Source organism: Lepisosteus oculatus, chromosome 2 (assembly GCF_040954835.1).
Source record: "Lepisosteus oculatus isolate fLepOcu1 chromosome 2, fLepOcu1.hap2, whole genome shotgun sequence".
Classification (NCBI taxonomy): domain Eukaryota; kingdom Metazoa; phylum Chordata; class Actinopteri; order Semionotiformes; family Lepisosteidae; genus Lepisosteus; species Lepisosteus oculatus.
Window position 1 is genome coordinate 43,256,329 of NC_090697.1, and position 21,814 is coordinate 43,278,142.

Genomic DNA, 21,814 nt, shown 5'->3' on the forward strand with positions numbered 1-21,814 from the left:
AATCACATTTCACTGTTCATTTACAAGACCCAGTCACAACAAAACCTTAGTGAAATAGTGAAATTTGCTATATACTATAGAAAAAGGCATCATTCATTTGAATTGATGAGCTTTAAATTAATCTTTTCACGTCATCTTAATAGTAATATTAACCCATGCTGGTCTCTACAGAAAATTTGAGAAATGTGTTTCATGGGACAAGGAGGGGAGATGTGGCACTCTACAAATGTCAGCTTTGCACTGCACAGCATAGGAGTAAGAACGCAGTTTCCTCCATGAGAATCCCATATTTTTATTTAACACTCTCTGTGTGTAATAGGTCTTGTGCACACTTGTATGTCCATCTATTGGTTTGTTTGTTTTTTAATTTAGATTCTCTGAGAAGTTGATCGTTGATTTATTCAGCTCATCACCTCAAACCAGAACAGCTTAATATTTAGAATATTATTACAGCAGCTATCAAACCATATAAGCTTTACTAGACCTTACTAGTGCCAAATGTAACAGTACCAAAAAATGTAACAGTACCAAAACAAGTCACATTTACAAAAACACATTTTTCCTCTTGGAAGGAATGAAAGTATACGTTTACTTGGTATAAGTATGTTTAGGTTATATGCTTTGTAAGTTTGGCAAGATGTTCATAAACAACACAAGGATATTTTATTCAGAATTCGGTATAAAATGATTCAGCCTGGGCTTGTAAGCATGAACTAGTGTCTGTTGACCAGAGTCACAGTGAAAGTTCCACAGTCCTTCCAAGAGAAAAAGAAATCCTAAGTACAGTGTTTGTTTTTTGTTGGGGAACAGTCATCTCTTCCAATGTGTTTATGGAAATTTCTATACTCATTGGGGAAGAAAGTGGCCTTATTGGGCACCCAAGATGTTGCTCTATGGGTCTTGCATAGATGAATGTGTTTGGAGAATAACACATATTAAAGGAAGGTAAAGGATTTCGTACCTTGGCCAGTGCATTTTGTTTCAAAATCTCACAAGATTATAAAATGAAACACTACAGATAACACTCCAGTATGTACGTTATTATGTTTTTATCTGTATTTTATAGTAGAAAAATGTGACAATAGGACTGTTGCTCTGCTTGCTGCTTTTCAATGACTGTGTGCTCTAGTTTTACTAAGCATATTAAACTGTGATAGTGGCTTTAGTATTCACCAAAGATAAATCATTAATGATTCTGTTCCATCCTATTCGGTATTCCCACTGAGCATGAGAAAACAGAATTCTTTGAGGAAATCAACAGAGACACGAATATTACCATCTTCTAATTTGAACTGATTTAATGATGTGCACGTATGTAAAACACGATTCTGAGCACTAATTATAAACTATTACATATTTACAAGGGATTTACAAAGGTCTGTCAGCTCCTCAACCAACATAAAATAACTCCTATTTTACAGTTGTTCAATTTGAACAACCCAGCATATCAGCATTCCTTACTATGGAACATACTGTATCTTAATCTAGGTCCCTTCACTGTACACTACAGCAGAGGTAAGCAAAGTGAAGTTTCACGTAAACCCTACATGCACTTTATAGATTTAAAAATAATATGTAAATGTTGACATAAAAATTAAGTCAATTTTTAAGATGTTAATGTACCAGGCAAACAGGGGGGGGGGGGGGGGGAATTTTATTATCTTCATTCATATAGGAATTATTTTATTTGTATAATTTTGTGAAGTTTTGCAAATTGATTTTCCTTCTGTTTCGTTTAAATCTTGTTAGGCAACATTACAATAAAGCAACGTAACTAAGGTCAAGATATGTTTAAACCTTAAATAAAAAAAGATAATGAGACAATTTAGCTGTTTAGTTTTGAAGGCAACATTATGCAATGTTTAAAGAAATGCTGTAACTGTCAATGAATCAATTGCCATCCAACTCTCCCTTTTCCTCATGTCATCTGTTGGGAATTGACATCAGTCTGAAATCCCTATTGCATCTGCTAATTTCAAGATTTTGAATTTAATTTGTTTATTAAACGGGATGTAAGATACTTTTAGCCATAATCATACAGCATGATCTACACTGTACATCATATCTAGATTATTGCCAATAAGTAAATTAGGTCTTGAGTCTGTGTTTTGACTGCACTGGGTTTTTCTTGGCACATATGGTTACTCTTTTCTTGAAAGTACATAATTATTTCTTGTACAAATGTACTGTTTACAGTTACATACATTATTAGTGATACATCTGTAAGGTTTTTATAATCATATCTTTTTTCCTAAGGGAAAACAGTCTGCCTACTGTATGTATGTTTTTGAAAAATGTTGGCAAATAAATTCAGGATTACTTTTTGTTTGTGGTAACATACTAATATTAAATGATTTAGCTGTTCAAATTTAATTTATTGTGATTTGCCCATTACTACAATTGATAAATGTGTTGTACAGTCTATGTAGATGAATTCAAAGGCATTTTTTGACTACACCTTTTGTGATTTGAGGAAAACCACAAAAGAGATGATCATTGACATAAAATCTCAGCTGAAAATGTTTGATGACTGTGATCTTAAAAACAAACTATAATACAATGTTTAGAAAATTAAAGGTGATGAACAACAACACTACAAATTAAAGATACAATAAAACAATAAAAGTACTTGTATATTACCAAGAAGATTTATATTAAAAGTTGTTCAAAAAGGTATGGGAGAAGATGTCTAAATCTGTGCAGAAGCTTCCCACTCATGGAGATATAAATAGTTTCTAGACCGATGGGATTTAGAAGATTTTGTGTAACAGAAGATAAACATATATGAAAATATTTAGCAAATTAGTGCACTTCATTTTCAGAATTCAGTGCAGGCTGGTTCCTATGTGGATGCAGTAACTGCACAAAAACCTTTGATCATGCACCATTAAGTGAAAGTCTTCAGGTAATGTCTCATTATTTGAGCAATGTTAAAAAGGTTGTTTTTCTTTCTTGTATATGTCTCCTGCATTTTCTATAATCCAACATTAGTGATTAATCATTTTTAATGGGGGGCCAAGGTATTCAAACAATATTGCAATTTAAATGACAGCTTGGAGCTTTGGTTTATTTTCAGACAGCTTGATGTCTGCTCTTATTGTACTGAGAAAAGTGCAATTGTCAAGCTGGATTGTGTAGCATGGAATAAATTCTAAACCATCTGTTAATATACCTACGGAATGCTTATTTTTTTATTTTAAACAGAACAATGGCAATGGATAATACAATGGCATGTTGTATTATCCTTCACTCTTCTAACTCCTTTATCCAATGCAGGGTCGCGGGGGAGACAGAGCCTATTCCCGGCAAGCAATAGGCTCAAGGACTGCCATTCCATAGCCGGGCACACACACTCATCACAGAGTGATTTTTACGCATGGCCATTAACCTCCAAGTGTATGCTTGGACTATGAGAGGAAACCAAAGCACTCAGAACAAAGGGGAGAACATACAAACTCCACACAGATGGCACCCGAGGATTTGAGCTCAAGGCCCCAGCCCTGGAGGCGGCAACACTTACCACTATGCCACCACACTGACCATGTCATATACATGTTACTTCTATGAGACTATAGAAGCGGCATGCACACTTTTTCTATGGTGTAATTAATTGATCATCAATAAACAACAAAAGACAGTTACAACAGATAACAATGTGGACTGAATGGTTTTCGCAACAATTAATTGCGACAATTAACCATTGCATACTAAATAATTCCTTTTTGCGAGACTGAAAAGAATAATAGACTCATAGAGTACAGTTGCACATGAGACACTTTATATACCAGTGACATTCAATTGGTGTACAATCTCTCATCTCACTATTAACGCTGGAAGACTGTGAAGACATCTCTGCACACAACTGTATGCTAGAGTTTTAATTTATATTCAAGAGGGATAGCAATGAAACCTGCATTTGAGTTCAATGGCAGCTGTTTTACAACAAGAAACAGATCACTTTCTCTAATTTTGGATCCTGCTCATGTTTTTCAATTGACTTCCAACTTTTAACCTGCGCTGGACGTTTGTACTGAAATAGCCTCTAACACTTTAATTCTGTCTTTGAAAACACACAGGCAGGGCAACAGATTTAAAAACAGTCTCACAAGTCTCAATGGCACTCAACGCTATTAGGTCATGTAACATATCACAGGCATTAAAATTGGGGAAAATTACAAACAAAATTGAATTTTCTAGATTTGTCTGTGCTAATTCTATGCCTTTGAAGTGAAAGCATAGAAAGTGATATTTCTTTCATTTCCTGTGTGTGCTTCAGAAAAATGTGCTGTGTATTTTTGTGGCATTGGTTTAAATTGGTGCAGTTGTATGAAATCAAAATGCGGCAACCCTCACAAAAAAGACTCAGGACACTTATTTCTTCTAAAATTATACAATATGATTTCTGTAACACACAATGACAGTCATAATATACATATATACTGTATATTGTTTCTGCTATGCCGCAGTGTGCAGGAACAAATGTGTATAAAGAGCAAAACCATGTTAATTCATATTATCCAGAGTTGATTGTGGTTGTCATTTGTGGACTGTAGACTGACAATAGGCCAAGGCATTACATCTCCTTGGGCAGTTAAAGAGTGAAAGATTAAAAGTAGAAAGTAAGTCACTGTTAGCACCAATCTCTGTTAACATTTTTACTCTAGATAACAATTCTTCCTTATTGCCCTGCTCTGTCTACCCATCAGCAAAGAATATGATAGTTCTAAGACAGCAAGTTTCACAACCAACCAGATCAAGAACTTGTTCTACAATATTGTCCAACTGAAACTCCACATGTATCTGAGAACTTTGGAAACTAATCCATATTGTGTAAACACCGTGAAACTGCATCTTAAATTACAGTTCATTTCAATTTAAATTACAGTTGAGGCAGAATCTCCCAATGAGCCTTATTTTAACACCTCGTTTACACAATGTTGCAAGCTATGCTTTGAAGTGACAGCGTACATTTTTATGATAACAAGATGAGAAGTATTTCAAAAGCATTTTATTCTAAACTCCATTCTATCCTGCAGATTCATTTTCTTCTTCATTACAGTCCAGTTTCTTTATTCCCATATTCACTTTATCTGGAAAAAACAGAATTTGATTGTCCAGAAGGTCTGTTTAGATTAAAGTGAGTGTATCCTAGTTTAACAAGATACACCCACTCAAACCTGAACAGACAATCAGAGAGGCAACTTTAACAAAGGGGAATAAATAATTAAGTCATCATTTTTTCAGAAAAGAGCTTTGAGGTTTTCCAAAGGTTATTGCTATGAATTCCTTGACCGTGTTGCATACCACCCAACATTTCAAATGGCATGACTGGGACAAATGCAGTATATAAAATCAGTGTATCATATAAAATGAATGTATTTTTCTGCTTGTTGTTTATTGTTGTGTAGAATGAAACCCCTTGAAAGTGAATGAATGCAACAGTACAACACATCTTGAAATTAACTGACCACAGCCAAGCCACAGCAGTGACACAAATTCTTCTGAAATTACCAATATACACAATGTTAAATAATTGCCTGAGATAAACACCGAGTTCTGACATTACACAAAGAAAGAAAACACTACTTTCCAGATACACTTTCACACTTGGTTTGAATTGCATTTTTTGCTCACCTGTAGCAACTGTTTCTTCCTTAAGCTGGAAAGATATTGGAAATGTACCGATTCATCCAGGACAGGGACTTTAGGGCATGAAGCAGGCTTGTCCTGCAAAATGGAGAACGTCTAGGAGGTATGATGTTGTAATACACCCCAGTTCATGAAATGAATTGAATTGTGTTTTAAATGGACAGCAGGGAAAAGATTACATTCTTCAATATTGGGACAACTTTGCTTTTCCCAAGAAACTGGACTTATTTTTTCATACCCTACTGTGTAAGATTTCAAGTATTACTAGACAGAAATACATTGGTATCCCATTGACTGCAGGGGTTAATTCTATTGATTTAGACTGAAGACTTTTTTTGGTATGGACTCACTTGTCTGTTATTAATACTTACTGGACCCCAGACCACTATGGCAGGAAGTCTTCATCAGTCATTTATCTTCCAATAACAAGCAAGGCAAATATTGATGTTATCCCCCAACTTCCTTCATGAATGCATGTGATGTTGTACAATGCCGTCTGTTACATCCTTGGGGAACTTTGTATCCAGGGAAAGTTCTCCACAAATACATTCCTGTGAGTTTTATTGTCTTGTCCAGGTGTACGGCGAAATGTGTAGTCATAAGGAAGTCTCAACGCAGGAGCCGTTTCTGTGCAGGGACCGGTGGTTATGGTTGAGGCAGCCTTCATTCCGATGCACAATCAAGACGGGAAAGTAGAGAGCATCCTGGTAGGGAGGGGGATCTTCTTCATTTGTCATCTGCCCTGACAAGCACCGGGTGTTCTCACTGGGGCAGTTCTGCTCATTAAGGCTCCCACTCCTGCTCCTCCAAAAGCAGCTCCGTCGGGAACCGTACAGTCGCCCCAGGGAGAATCGGCTGGCACTGAAGGGGATCCTGGGGCTGCCATTGCATATGCTGAGTGCGCTCCTGGAGAAGATGGAAGAACTGCTGATGGCCCTGTGGCAGCGCTCGCAGTTTTGCCGGTATGCCCCGTAGTTGCACACAGTGTAAGTGTTGCAGTTGGAGAGCTGGGCCAGATCCATCAACACAGCCTCTGAGTAGCTGGGCACGAGCTGCTGATTGGACCGAATGTGCCACTCCAGCTCCGTGCTGTCAATGGTGTTCACCCGTGGGATGCGCCGACAGTAAGGTCGCTCCTCAGAGGGAGTCACGGGGACATAGTCGAAGCCAAACAGCTTCTCCACGTGGTAGTGGACATAGGCAGTGCGGTATTCGGTCAACACACGCAGAGGCCATGACAGGGTGAAGAGGGCTGCCACCCAGAAGACATAGTGGGAGACATACCATGGAAGATGGTCTGGGTCAGAGAAGGCAATCATGTACTCCTTAAAGTCTACATTCTTGAGATGCATTCCTTCTCTTGCCTCCATGTAGTCATCCAGCCCCTCATTCTCTGTGAAGAATCTGGCCCTCTGGGTCAGGTAGGAGTTTTCAGACTCTACATTGGCAAAGCTAAAGCACTTGGTGAACCTCAACTTGGTGACAGCAAAGCTCTCCAGACCCAGGAGGTCTTTGGAAATGTCCTTTACCCCGCAGTTGCCATAGTCAAACTCGGCCTCAGCCACGTGGGTGTTGACTCGCTCGTGGTACACCTGAGTGGTGGTGTAAGCGTCACCATTCCGGTACCGTGTGACTTGTCTGGTCCTCCGCACGTAGTGGTAGCTGATGGCCTTCCACCAGATGCACGGGGTGGCTTGCTGCATTCTCTGGATCCGTTCAGAGATGCTCTCCACGTCCACTTTGTACTGCAGTTCGTTCCTGGTGTAGCAGTGCCAACATTCCACCAGGTAGACCACGTACAGCATGACAAGGAAGGCCAGTGGGATGTAGATGTAGCCATTGGAACAGGGGCTGTCGTGGTACATCATGGACTTCCCCTTGTAGGCACTGTCGAAGGTCAGCCGGGTGACTTTGGTCACATGGCACCATGTCATGGCTCCCATGCAGCCATACATGAGCAGGGACAGCAGAAGACATTTCCAATGGGACTCTCTGCACAGTGACTTGCTGAGGGACTGCTTCAGTGGTCGTTGCTGCATGGGGATCAAGATGTGCAAAAAGAATAACATAAAACGCTGCATTAACAGTCACTTCAATGCATCCATTTTAAATAAAACAGATAAGACTATTAACAGTAGTAAGCAGTTCCCTGTTACATTTTCATTTTATGTATTGAAAACTATATAAATAAAAGGTTGGTTTAAAATGATCATATAATGGTGTTCATTTTATGATCATGTCACCAATGTTTATTTATTCTAATTGTAACAGACATTAGAATATTATCATTATTAACAGATACAGTTTATCAGATATCACATTTTTAATTTTAATAGAATCTTCTCTAATCAGATTAATTAAAATTGGACTCTAAAGCTTTAATACTGTACATTACACATATTACTTTGGTAAGAAATGAGAACAAGAACCGCATCCACAAAAATAATATTGCTTATTTTTGTTCTTTAAAAATTATATATAACATTTTTTAGACTATTTAAACAGCTATGGGCAGCACATAAAAGTGACCTCAGCAGCAAAAATATTCATATCAATTAGCACCTAGCAAACAAATGAGCTGGATGTGTCTTTCAGGACCCTATGTGGGCAGCACAATCCGGAAGGGAGTGAACACACAAAAGAGCTAGGAGACGAGGAACTGGGCTGGTAGACGAAACAGGGGGACGTGACGAAGGTGCTCAGGGGGACGTGGTCGAGGCAAACAATCCAAAAGGGAGTCTGAACTCCAGAGCCAAGTGATCCATTCAAGACAAACAAGACAAAGTTAAAAGCCGGAGTGGGATCCGCCGAGGGGACGTAGACAGACATGACAAAGTTAAAAACTGGAACAAGATCTGGCGAAGGGTCGGGGAAAAAAGGGGGAACGGGATCAGGCGCTCCAGGTCCAGGACTCAGCTGGTTCAGGACACCTAGGAGGCGAGTGCCCTCCAAGCCAGGGACATAGGGCGACTCCAGGTGTCCTTGTTCCAGTTCAGAGCCCGGAACAGAGTGAGCGTTGTCTGGCTTTTGTAAGGAGGATGGAACAGGGAGCAGGTTCACAAAATCAACTAAAATGTGAATGAGCCGGAGCGTCCTTAAGGGGGAGGGATTACAATCTTGACAGGATGTCCCAAATAGCCTCCTCTAGTTCCGACCCTTTCTTGTGTTCTAACATACTAACTGTAAGTCTAAGACTCCAAAAATATTGGAAGGTGACACAAAACTGAAATTTAATGTTCCTTGCGCTAAAAAAAGACAATGAAAGCCCACCATGAGTTTTGGAAGTAAATAATAGATATATCATACAATTGCTTTTACTTTTCTGATTCAATTAACACTCATTATACATGATACAGAAAGCATGATTGAATGTCGGAAATATTAACTGTTGCAGGAAAAAAACATAAACTGGACATCCCAAAAGCTGATGAATTTCTGCAGTGTTAAGCACATCTTTAGTTTACATACAAATAACAGTAGCATGTACAGACTGAAGCACCCCGCGTATCTCACTCTGACACCTTCCTAATGAAAGCAGGCGTCTGCCAGACAATCTTTTCCTAATTGCCGACAAAAAGATTTTAATATGTTAGAAATCTAAAAGGCTCATTCTTACTGTCAAGAAAAAAGAAAGAATAATTGCTACCTTGATGTGAGAGAAAAGGCAAGATTCACCTGTTAGCTGAAGCTCAAATGTGGGTTAAAAATGTTTTGAATAGAACCCAAGCACGTACTCTATGATCCCATCTTTTCTAGGCATTGCTGTGAACAAGTACGGATGCACAAGATGACCTCCTTACTTAGCCATGTTCACTATATTAAATATGAAGAGAGACATTCTGCATTTTAAGTGCTTTTGCATTGTTTCTGCCTGAGCTGAGATGTCCATGTGCATTCCTGTATTTTGTCATAATCAGAAAACAGAAAGTGTGTTGTTTTTATTCCTATCCAAAATAACTCTGGTGTTGCTGGATTGTAGTCATTCCAGAAATGTATCTTATAGATTTAAATCAAGCAGTGGGAGAACTCTCACATCCAAATTATTTTGAATAAGAATGTACTTTTCTTATTGGCTGGAAGGATACGTAATCTATAAAGTTAAGGTAAATGGAAGTGCTTACACAGCAAAATTCACAATTTAGCATTATTTAAAATTGAAAGGTTAAGGTGTGTCATAAATGAAATGACCACAATTATTTTCTGTATGTACTGTACAAGACGACTGTCTCACAAACTTCACTTCACTTATTGTACATGATACAGAAGAAAGAAAAGACTATAACATTAACTTTTCTTAGAAAATTAAGAAAAGTCAGTAACATTAACTTTTGCAGTACTAAATATTAACTGACCATCACGAAAGCCACTGAATGTCTGCATTATGTTTTTAATGAAACATTTAGTTACATAAAAATAACAGTAGCATTGACAGACTGAAGTGACTCCTGTTTCTTTGTCTGGTACAGTACATTCCTTCCTAATGAAAGCAGACATCTGTCAGACAATCTTGTCCTAATTTCTGAAAACAATATTTTAATTTGCTCTTAAAAGATCAGAGAAATGGTTTAATCTAATTACTCCTGTTTCTAAAATTGGTCTCTCTTTAGTTATGCAATTGTAAATGCATATCAAGTCTATTTTTTAGAAAGCAACTCAATCTGACATCTCCACATTGCTTCTGTGCTACACTTTTAACGAGCACAAAAATAGAACGAATTTTACTTGATACTGATTCAACTTGATATTTCCCTTCCAAATGCTTATGGAGTTTTCTAGTAGTAGTGCCTGCTTTTTAGGTTCATCTAAAGGTACATTTTCTTTAATATACTGTTAGCTCAGTCTAACATGCAAAAAAGGCTGTGTTCATCAGATAAATTCATGAATTGGAAAAAAAATAGGATTTATAACATCTAAATGTGAGTAAGAAACAGGAGAAGGCATCCTAAACATGGAGTATACTATGCATTAGGTAGCATGCATCTGTTTAAATTCTTTTTAAGAAAGTCCTAAAGTTCTGAAGAATATATTAAATAACAGGAGCAAGACACACCCATGTCAATCCCTATGAGGTGTGTACTGGTTTTTCCAATGAGAATAGAAAACCTTTTCACATAATGCCTTGCCTTATTATTTGCATTTTTTGCAAAACCTATATATACAGTGGTGCGAAAAAGTGATTTCTTATTTTTTTGCATGTTTGTCACACTGAAATGTTTCAGATCATCAAACAAATTGAAATATTAGACAAAAATAACACAAGTAAACACAAAATGCAGTTTTTAAATGAAGGTTTTTATTATTAAGGGAAAAAAAATCCAAACCTACATGGCCCTGTGTGAAAAAGTGATTGCCCCCTAAACCTAATAACTGGTTGGGCCACCCTTAGCAGCAACAACTGCAATCAAGCGTTTGCGATAACTGGCAATGAGTCTTTTACAGCACTGTGGAAGAATTTTGGCCTGCTCATCTTTGCAGAATTGTTGTAATTCAGCCACATTGGAGGGTTTTCGAGCCTTAACCGCTTTTTTAAGGTCATGTCACAACATCTCAATCGGATTCAGATCAGGACTTCGACTAGGCCACTCCAAAGTCTTCATTTTGTTTTTCTTAAGCCATTCAGAGGCGGATTTGCTGGTGTGTTTTGGATCATTGTCCTGCTGCAGAACTCAAGCGCGCTTCAGCTTGAGGTCACAAACAGATGGCCGGACATTCTCCTTCAGGATTTTTTGGTAGACAGCAGAATTCATGGTTCCATTTACCACAGCAAGTCTTCCAGGTCTTGAAGCAGCAAAACAGCCCCAGACCATCACACTACCACCACCATATTTTACTGTTGGTATGATGTTCCTTTTCTGAAATGCTGTGTTACTTTTACGCCAGATGTAATGGGACACACAACTTCCAAAAAGTTCAACTTTTGTCTCATCAGTCCACAGAGTATTTTCCCAAAAGTCTTGGGGATCATCAAGATGTTTTCTGGCAAAACTGAGACGAGCCTTTATGTTCTTTTTGCTCAGCAGTGGTTTTCGTCTTGGAACTCTGCCATGCAGGCCATTTTTGCCCAGTCTCTTTCTTATGGTGGAGTCATGAACACTGACCTTAACTGAGGCAAGTGAAGCCTGCAGTTCTTTGGATGTTGTGGGTTTTTTTGTGACCTCTTGGATGAGTCGTCGCTGCGCTCTTGGGGTAATTTTGGTCAGCCGGACACTTCTGGGAAGGTTCACCACTGTTCTATGTTTTCGCCATTTGTGGATAATGGCTCTCACTGTGGTTCGCTGGAGTCCCAAAGCTTTAGAAATGGCTTTATAACCTTTTCCAGACTGATAAATCTCATTTGTTCCTGAATTTCTTTGGATCGCAGCATGATGTCTAGCTTTTAAGGATCTTTTGGTCTACTTCACTTTGTCAGGCAGGTCCTATTTAAGTGATTTCTTGATTGAGAACAGGTGTGGCAGTAATCAGGCCTGGGTGTGGCTAGAGAAAGCTTTCCAAAGATGTGATAAACCACACTTGATTTATGTTTTAACAGGGGGGGCAATCACTTTTTCACACAGGGCCATGTAGGTTTGGATTTTTTTTTCCCTAAATAATAAAAACCTTCATTTAAAAACTGAATTTTGTGTTTACTTGTGTTATCTATCTAATATTTCAATGTGTTTGATGATCTGAAACATTTCAGTGTGACAAACATGCAAAAAAATAAGAAATCAGGAAGGGGGCAAAGACTTTTTCACACCACTGAATGTATATCATATACGGGATGTTCTACCTATAACATAAATCCTAATACTACCCAATAAGGCTCTGCATGGCTTGGCACCTCAGTAACTGAGCTACTATCATCCTACTCCTCACCTCACAACCTTTGCTCTTCTAAATCTGGTCTCCTATCTGTCCCCCAGGCCCGTCTACACTCTATGGGTGACAGGGTCCTCTCCTGTTATGCCCCAAAGCTCTGGAACTCTATCCCCAAGGATAGCAGAGAGTCACCTTAAACTCTTTCCAATCTAGACTCAGAACCTTCTTCTTTAGAAGGGCCTTTACTTACAGTAACTAGCACTGTATATTCCCTATTCCCCTTAGCTCCTACTGTATTCTGTATCCCCATCTACTGTCTCCTCTCATTGTGCATTTTCATTGTGTATATATTGTGGCATTGTTGTAGTTCTTTAACGTGCTTTGAGAAGCCATCTTCAAGGGCACTTCCAAGGCCTTTTACTATGTTGTGTGATGGCCCATTCATACCGTATTACATCTTAAACATAACATTTGAACAAACTTGTTTTTTCCTTAAAAATTTAAAAATATCCTTGAAGTGTAAGCCATTAAACCACCCGACTTTTTTATGTTCTACATCATGCTTACTGTATATTGTAATAGGCCAGGGGAGTGTGTTTGCAGTTGACATCCTATTGCACTCCTCAAGGCCTTCTTCAGAAAGCCTAAAACAACAAAAGTGTTTGTCTAGCAGCAGGTGGGCTAATACACCGGTAAACACAGATGAACAAAGGGAGTTTCACATGTTTAACTCTGGTTAATTAACTTCATGGTAAATCAATTGAGCACTGAGCACAACCTAAAAACAGAGACGGGGAAACAGAAAGACAGGGAAAACAGAAGACACACAGAGGAAAAAAAACATTGCTGTCACCCTCCTCTGTCTCAAAGCTTCAGTCTAAGACCAGATTCTGAATAAGTAAACTGGTAAACTGAACTTTATTATAGATGTAAGAAATTCTGATATAAATTCTGTAAGAAATTTCTTATATAGTGGAATCTCTTTAGACTAAAAACATTATTTCCTAGTTTGGTGAGGCATTTTCAGAATACGGAGATTGATTCCCATTCACATTTGGGAATCCATGTTGTAGGAAAGGAGACTTGAGTTCTAAGTAGTATGCATTTATTATATTAGATTGCAGGTTTTTCTCTTTTTAGTCGGTTTAGCTGTCATAGTGCTGTCAGATTACAGGGGTAGAATCCTGGATTTCTAGGACTGTGGGATGTGGGCCTCTGGAACACATTACTCTGTATACATGTTATCAACTCTGACTTATAACTCTATCACCAGAGCTGTTCAAAATGCCTCACATTTTGACTGATCTCAGGCATTACAAAATATCAAAAAGAACCTTTCGCAATTTGCTCTCACCTCAATTAGCTTTCTTTTGAGGCAGTTTTTTTAATGCTATTAATGCTATTATTTCACAACAAAAAATCTTTGTAGCTCTTCATAACATTAAAATATCAAAATATACTTCCATGCTTAACCAAAGAAATAACACTACAATACTGATGCATAGCAAACTAAAATAAAAAAATAAATTAAAATGTCCAAAAAATATATCATTTAGCATTGTAAACACGTTACTTTAAATCACACTGAAAATATTTTTTTTAGAATCCATTAATCGTACTCTAGGGCATAAAATTGTGATGTGAAACTAGGACATGGGACTGTTACTGTCATAAACGTTACTCTTTTAAGAACATACTGTAAGAACAGTTACAAATCAGACGAGGCCATTGAACCTTTGTTTAGTAGTTAGTAATTAATTGATCCAAGGATCCCACCATTGTTATTGTTCTCTATGTTCTTTAGTTTTGTTCTTCAACCTCCACATAATTTCTACGTGTCCACTAGTTTGTATTTGGCTGTTCAATCTGCAAACTGAGCTTATTTTGTCAATGCATCTGATGATTTTTAATACTGGAATCCTAGCCCCTTTCAGTCTTTTTTAAGAGTAAAACAATTCATTTTTTAGCTTGTCAATATAGGACATTCCTTTGAGTCCCCAAACATACATGGTTGCTCTTCTCTGGACTGATCCCAGGGCTGCAATAACTTTGTTTATAATATGATGAACAAAACAACACATTCCTCACATCCAGTTCCACACATTGCTTAGAAGATGAAAATAATGTGTCAACATAAATACCTAAGTCATTTTAATAAAATAGCCTCTTGAAGCTCAGTGTCTCCCATCTTATTTCTATGAGTTATGTTCTTTCAACCCAGAATGTAATATTCTCCTGCACTTGTCTGCATTAAACATCTGTTAGGTTTGCTCAGTCTTGAATACTGCCTATATATGCTTTTAATTTTCTTTGCTTTTCCACAATGTTTACTAATCCTTTTATTTCAGTAAGACATGCAAAGTTTACTAACTACAAAATAAAGTATATATTCACCATTTATCTATACTGTATCCTATAATGAGCTCTAAATCCAGGAAACTGCATTACTTTGACTGTCTATTGACTACAATTTATCAATCAATGTTTAACAAGAAACTTTGTAAAAAGCTTTTATGAACTCGTAAGGATGTGAGAGTACAGGGCTACTGTAACTGTCATGCCACTATGTCATTCCACATGAGAATGTACAGGTGCAATAATTAGTTCACCCCAAATAGGTTTCACCATCATTTGTAGCAAGCCATTTCACATTAGTATAAAACAATTTTAAATAACAAGAAGGGTCAAAATTGACATTAACATTAACATTAATTGAATTAAAACATGTACAGTAACATGAGGTTGAAGACTGTGGATAGAATTTTCTGAATTTGGAGTCTTTTAAGGATAAAGCTACAAGGAAAAACAAAAACTGTTCAAAACAGGACAGACTGTGAACATCCAAATTTGAATCTTTAATATATTAAGAATGTAATAAGTGCTAACAACACTCTTTAATATTACTATACATTTGTAATTTGACACAATCCCTCATTATAACCTATGGAAACGATTGTTTTGGCAAACTGTGCTTGCTTGCTCCTCAAATGAAAATCCAGAATAAGCAATTCTCTCTGAACCAAAATCTATACAATGCTAACAAATTGGCTGTCCCTGAAATTCTTCCCTGGAGGCTAAGACTGACTCGGCCTTCCTTTCTGATTGTTGATTTGAGGTAAGCAATCTCTTATCATCTTTCCCACAGCAGGACTGCTCACCATTAGCTCTACTACTAATTGAAAAAGCACTGATATAACCATTACTCTGGTTTTCAAAGAGAAATATGGCCAATTTGTACATGTTTGAGGAAATATATTGTTGCTTCCAAACATGTTTTTAAGAGGCTGTGACAGAAATTAGAGAACATGTTCTTTTTCATTGTGCTTACAGTATATACACCCCCAATGAGAGAAGGCTATGTACTCCACCATTCTGTGACAGGTTATCCTGGTTCTGCTAGTAACAAACCAGGAGCAATTTACAGTAACCAATCACAACCTAACCTGCATGTTTTGAGGAAATTGGAGGAAACCAGCGCACCTGGTCAACATAGAACTTCCATCTATCCGTTTTCTAACCAGGGAAACAATGGGCGCTAGGTCAGGTACACCCTGGACTGGACATCTTGTTTGGTAGCATGGTGGTGACTCCAGACTGTTGGCTTTGGGAGAATAACTGCTTGAAGCTACAAGGCTGTTTTGTCTTATTGTATGTATATTAATGTAAAGCTTTCTATTTAGTGATTCTCTGTATTTATTTGTGAAAAGAAAATAAAGTTCTTGTTTTGTCTTATTGCTTACAAATATACTCTGATGATCTTGGCACAGGTCTAAACTACTGTTCAGTAGCTACTTATGTTTGTTGCACATTAAAATCTGAGATTTGCTTAATTCATTCAATTTGTAATTGATAGATTCCTTTACACTAACAACAAAATGTATCTAGGCCTACTTTTGTGTTACACTTCTTCAAGATACAATGAAATAGAAAGAGGCATACTTCAAGTTGTGCAAATTGTCCCTTTTGATAACAGTGAAAAATTATTTCCCATTTTTTTGACAACTGACAACTGGCACAGCTGGTGAAGATCTATTCAAGTGACAAAGCTAAAATACATTTCTCACACTAAAATTAACAACTTTCTTAAACATAGTATTTCTAAACAGAGTATATATATGTTGACCATAACATCTTGCTTTCTCGTCTCGAGACTGTGTTTGGAGTCTCTGACACTGCCCTCAAATGGTTTAAGTCTTACCTCACTGATCGCTGTCACTTTGTCTCTCTCAATGGGTACAGGTCTGAAATTGGTCTTGTCAAGTCTGGTGTCCCTCAGGGCTCAATACTGGGCCCCTTGCTCTTCAGCATTTACATGTTCCCACTTGGTCAGCTTTTAAGATCACATGGCCTCAGCTTTCATTTTTACGCTGACGATACTCAAATATACATCCATACCAAACCCGACACTGATGTGGCTGTCTCTATTCTATCTAATTGCATCTCTGACATAAAAATTTGGATGACTCAAAACTTCCTTCATCTTAACTGTGACAAGACTGAAGTCATGCTTATTGGTACCCCCCATCAACTTCGTAAAGCCAGTCCTGTAACCCTGTCTGTAGATGGCTCTGTACTTGAGCTCCAATCAAAATTGAAAAACCTTGGGGTTATATTCGATTCTGGCTTAACATTCGACCCACATGTACAGCATACTGTCAAAACATCTTTTTTTCACCTTAGAAATATCGCAAGACTACGCCCTATGCTATCATTAACTGTGGCTGAAAAGCTGATCAACATATTTGTATTCTCTCGAATTGACTACTGCAATGCTCTGCTCCCTGGGGTATCTAAATCTACTCTGAACAAGCTGCAGTATGTCCAAAATTCAGCAGCCAGAATCCTGACCAGATCTAGTGCAAGTGTTCACATTACTCCTATCCTGGAGTCCTTGCACTGGCTTCCGGTCAAATTCCGCGTAGACTTTAAAATCCTCATGCTCACCTACAAGGCTTTACATGGCTTGGCACCTCAATACCTGTCTGAACTTTTATCGCCCTACTCCCCACCTCGCAACCTCCGCTCTTCAAATTCTGCCCTCCTTACTGTCCCTCAAGCCCGTCTACATTGTATGGGCGACAGGGCCTTCTCCTGCTATGCCCCCAAGCTCTGGAACTCCTTGCCCAAGGATATTAGAGAGTCACCTTCTCTAAACTCCTTCAAATCCAGACTCAAAACCCTCCTTTTCAGAAAAGCCTTTACTTAACTGCTTCCATTCTTCACCCCTCTGCTCTTCTTAATACCATCTTCCACGGTCTCCTCTATTGTTATTGTTGTATTGTTGTAATTAAAATTGTGTCCTGTCTTGTGAAATTTTCTTATTTATTGTTGTAGTCTTCTTATTTATTGTTATTGTCATCCTGTAAAGCGCTTTGAGAAGCCACCTTTAAAGGCGCTATATAAAATAAAGTTTATTATTATTATTATATAAATTAGCAGTTAAATAAAATTATGAAAGAAGTATGGATTTGCTTTCCAAAACCATTGAACTACACTAGTAAATTGACATTGCAATTTGAATCAATCTACATCTCAATTTTGTTGCGACTGAAATCTTATTCAAAGAAAGCAAATCTCAGGCACCTTACAGCTCTATAAAATCATTGACACAATGATGTCAATGACTCAGACTGAGCTGCAATATTTTGCAATTCGCAATTGTAGTTTTAAAGTATAATGCAGAATTTTAGAACCAATATGAATTATGAAAGCATATGGACTTTTTTTGTAGAAGATGAAATGTTAAAAAAGCAATAACCCACATCAGGAAGACTGGGCTTTGGAATGGATGCTAAAATGTTCACAAACATAGTGGTGGAGTAGCTGTACTTCTACTTGTTATAGTTTCATTTTTTACTTTCAATGTTTTCAATACAAAGATCTCAGCCCACCCCCACTTCCTTTGACACAAACATTTTCACAGGATTTTTTATGCTTGCTTTAGTTGTGGCTGTGTGAAATTGTAGATCATGGTAGTATACACCATGGTAGAATAAACCATTGCAACACCAGCAGCCGTATCACTCTTCAACTCACTACAGGCAACCCACTGAAGCTAAGCAGGTGTGAGCCTGGTCAGTACCTGGATGAGAGACCTCCTGGGAAAAACTAAGGTTGCTGCTGGAAGAGGTGTTAGTGGGGCCTTGTGAGTCCTAATGCCCCAGTATAGTAACAGGGACACTATACTGTAAACAGGCGCCGTCCTTTGGATAGATGTAAAACTGAGGTCCTGACTCTCTGTGGTCATTAAAAATCCCAGGGCATTTCTTGAAAAGAGAAGGGGTCCTGGCCAAATTTCCAATTGGCCCTTACCAATCATGGCCTCCTAAAAATCCCCATCTACTGTATGAACTGGCTTCATTACCCTGCTCTCCTCCCCACTGATAGCTGATGTGTGGTGAGCGTTCTGGCGCACTATGGCTGCTGTTGCATCATCCAGGTGGATACTGCACATTGGTGGTGATGGAGGGGAGTCCCCATTACCTGTAAAGTACTTTGAGTGGAGTGTCCAGAAAAGTGCTATATAAGTGTAAGAAATTATTATTATTATAGTTGAGACAGATTAAATCCTCTTTATCAGATAACACCATCACTACAGTCTACCAAAAGCTCTGAATCGGCTGTACCTGTTTCCAAAGAACATTGTGAGAACATCAATAGTGGCATCAAAATGTATCCTGTCTAAATGTGTTGTTGATCAGGTTTTTTTATTTTAGCTGAAGTTTATCTGATATTTTCTCTTATTTAATTTCTTATACATTTTGTATTTCAATAAAGCTTTTAAATGTTATTATCTGTTGCTCTTCTTTATCATGTCATTATACTGTATGGGATGCTACTGGACTATTCCAGTAAAAACAGCTTAGGGAAAGACTTGTTACAAATTACTGGCAGGAACACCCTTGCACAGTGCCTTTAATTTAGGTTTCTGGTACTTTTCACAAGTTATGTGTGATGAAAATGCATTCTTTTGATTTCCTTTTGCAGAAAAAAGTCAGTATGATATGTAACAAATTAACAATTTGATTATTATAACTGAATTATACCAATTTAATTCAGTGAAAATTACACTAGGGTCTGTGTTTTTTTACAGCCCAGTGTTCAATGCAGTTTCTTCAATGCACATTTAACAGCGTTTTCTTGAATCACATTTCAAAAGCTGAGAGACTAAAGTAACAATCTGAAATATAGTAAACCTGCAAATGAAACCACAATACAAATTGTTAAACTGCTGATAACAAGGTGAAGGTATCAAGGAATTAGTGATCTAATATGCTTGTCTTTGTTTACAGTCTACTATTACTCTCTATCACGTACTAAAAATGAAAAGGCTTTTTTTCATTTTTGTTATATAAAATCGAGGTTAAATACAGAAAAATATTAATGAGGAAACCGTTTTGCAATATAGAACAAAAATGAGTGCTAATGTTTTATCGCAATCAGGACAGAAAATGGTTTTCTGAAATGCATAAAGTAAAAACGTATTCATCTTCATACCATACCATTGTATGTTTAACTAGCTGCCGCTCAACAGAATAGTGTATTTTTTTAATGTTGCTAAAATGTGAAGTCACCTTTGTTTACTGTATTTCAACATGTCCTTGTCACAACATTTGAGTAAAGGTTGGGTTTGGGATTTCTTTAGAATGATAGGATGTAATCGAAGTCTTCGTACTAACAGTATTGCGTGTCTGAGTTTGTGCCAGAGACTTCTCTGACGGCAGCTTCATCTTTTATTCAAATACCTTAAAACTGCAGAAAATATGTAATTCTATGAAAGTGGTGTTATCATAATGAAATCAACAATTTGCAGCAACTCATAAAGGGTCTATTTTTAAAGAGGAAAAGAACTGTAACATTTGTAAATGACCAAAAGTGAGAAAAAGGGAGAAAAGGTCCAAATATTCAATTTTAAGGTAATAAGGTAAAATGTTGCACCCGACCGCTTTACATGCTGTTACATATTCTCGAATAACCAGACCGACACATATCATTTAATAGCCAACAGATACATTTCACTGGCTCCAGGGTAAAGGCATTAAGAATGATCAGATACGGTATGAACTGTAGCCATATGAATGTCCGTTCGTTTCACCCAATGACCAAGACAATTACAATGTCTTTTAAAAGACAGAGAAAATTCAATTAACCGTGCCGATAGGGTCCGTTGGTGTGTAGTACTAATGTAAGCAGAGCCAACCGATTCGTCACAAAATAACGTTTATCTTGTGTGTTTACAAACAAGTACAGTAATTGAGTCCATTTGGTACAAAATGTGATAAAAAGGCTCATTTACAAATATAAAAAAGGATAGTATGTGACAATCGGTAATTTATATTACCTGAAGAGACCAATTACTAAAAATACTCCCACTAAGGCAAAATAAACCCCCTTAAGCGCTGAACGGCTGAGAAAAGGATGGAAGGTGCAAAATCTCCTCTCACCTCCTCTCTGACACTGTCGGCGTCTTCCTCAGGAACCGTGGGGCTGCTTTCGCTGGCTGTGGCAGCCGAGGCTGGTGGTGACATGATGGTAATAGCAATACTGAGGATGGGGCATGGACCACCTTTGTAACAAAGAGTTCGGAAAAACAGCTTTCCAAAAACCCGCCAGCAAGCATAACACACATCATCCAAGGCACCCTTGACAAAATAGATCAAAGCAAACCCATCCACGCCTTCGCCGTTCTCGCAGCATTTCTTTTAGCAATTATTATTGTTACGGTTTTAAATGTGTCTTCCAGAAAATATGATATATATACACTATAGCCGTCCTTGTGCCTTGGGATGGCGTTGTTATAAAGTAGCAGTTCTAAAGATAACCCGTTAACGCGATACAAATGCTCTGGTGAGCCTCAGTATCTTTCCTCCTCCCAAGTGAAAAAGATACTGTACATCACCTACAACGCTGATGAAAGAGCCAGAGCGTTTTGCAAAACAGGGAAAAAATAGTGATTCAACTATGTATCCCAAAGGTCGTTTTTCAAAGAAATTAAAAGTGCAAGTTTCTAAATGCCGTTGGGAAAATACATATCGGATCCAGTTGTGTTCGTATAAAGGAGATTGTACGGTTCTAACAATCCTTAGGAATGCTTTCCAGGTGTTAACGCCGAGACAGCGTTTGGTGTCTTACACAAGAGTTTTCCTCCCTCTCTCTCCCTCCTCTGGGAGGGGAACGTGACCTTGTCTCTGTGCTGTGGATGCTCTGCTGGCAGACTACAATGGCAGAGTACACTACGGCACCCAGTCTCGCAGGTAATCTACCACTGGACAACAAATACTAAACAGAATTACTGTAGCTAAGTGTGGCTTCATAATTTTGTTGTTTTGTTTGTTTGTTTGTTTTTTTTGGGGGGGGAATTTGTGAC

At 37.9% G+C, this 21,814-nt stretch overlaps 1 protein-coding gene across 1 annotated transcript; it reads right to left on the reverse strand.

Annotated features, from left to right (window-relative positions):
* Positions 1-1,656: 1,656 nt before the first annotated feature.
* Positions 1,657-21,554, reverse strand: tmem151ba (transmembrane protein 151Ba). The gene is made up of 2 exons (XM_015351237.2): positions 20,892-21,554; positions 1,657-7,682 (listed from the first exon to the last, which is right to left on the reverse strand). Exons 1-2 carry the CDS (start codon positions 20,973-20,975, stop codon positions 6,246-6,248), a joined length of 1,521 nt encoding a protein of 506 aa, XP_015206723.1. The 5' UTR covers positions 20,976-21,554; the 3' UTR covers positions 1,657-6,245.
* Positions 21,555-21,814: the final 260 nt, after the last annotated feature.

Excerpts from the sequence above, each read along its gene's own strand:
- tmem151ba (XM_015351237.2), bottom strand. The coding sequence starts at position 20,975 with ATGTCACCACCAGCCTCGGCTGCCACAGCCAGCGAAAGCAGCCCCACG. Across the intron at positions 7,683-20,891 it reads CCGACAGTGTCAGAGAGGAG|CAACGACCACTGAAGCAGTC; the intron begins GTGAGAGGAGAT and ends ATCCCCATGCAG.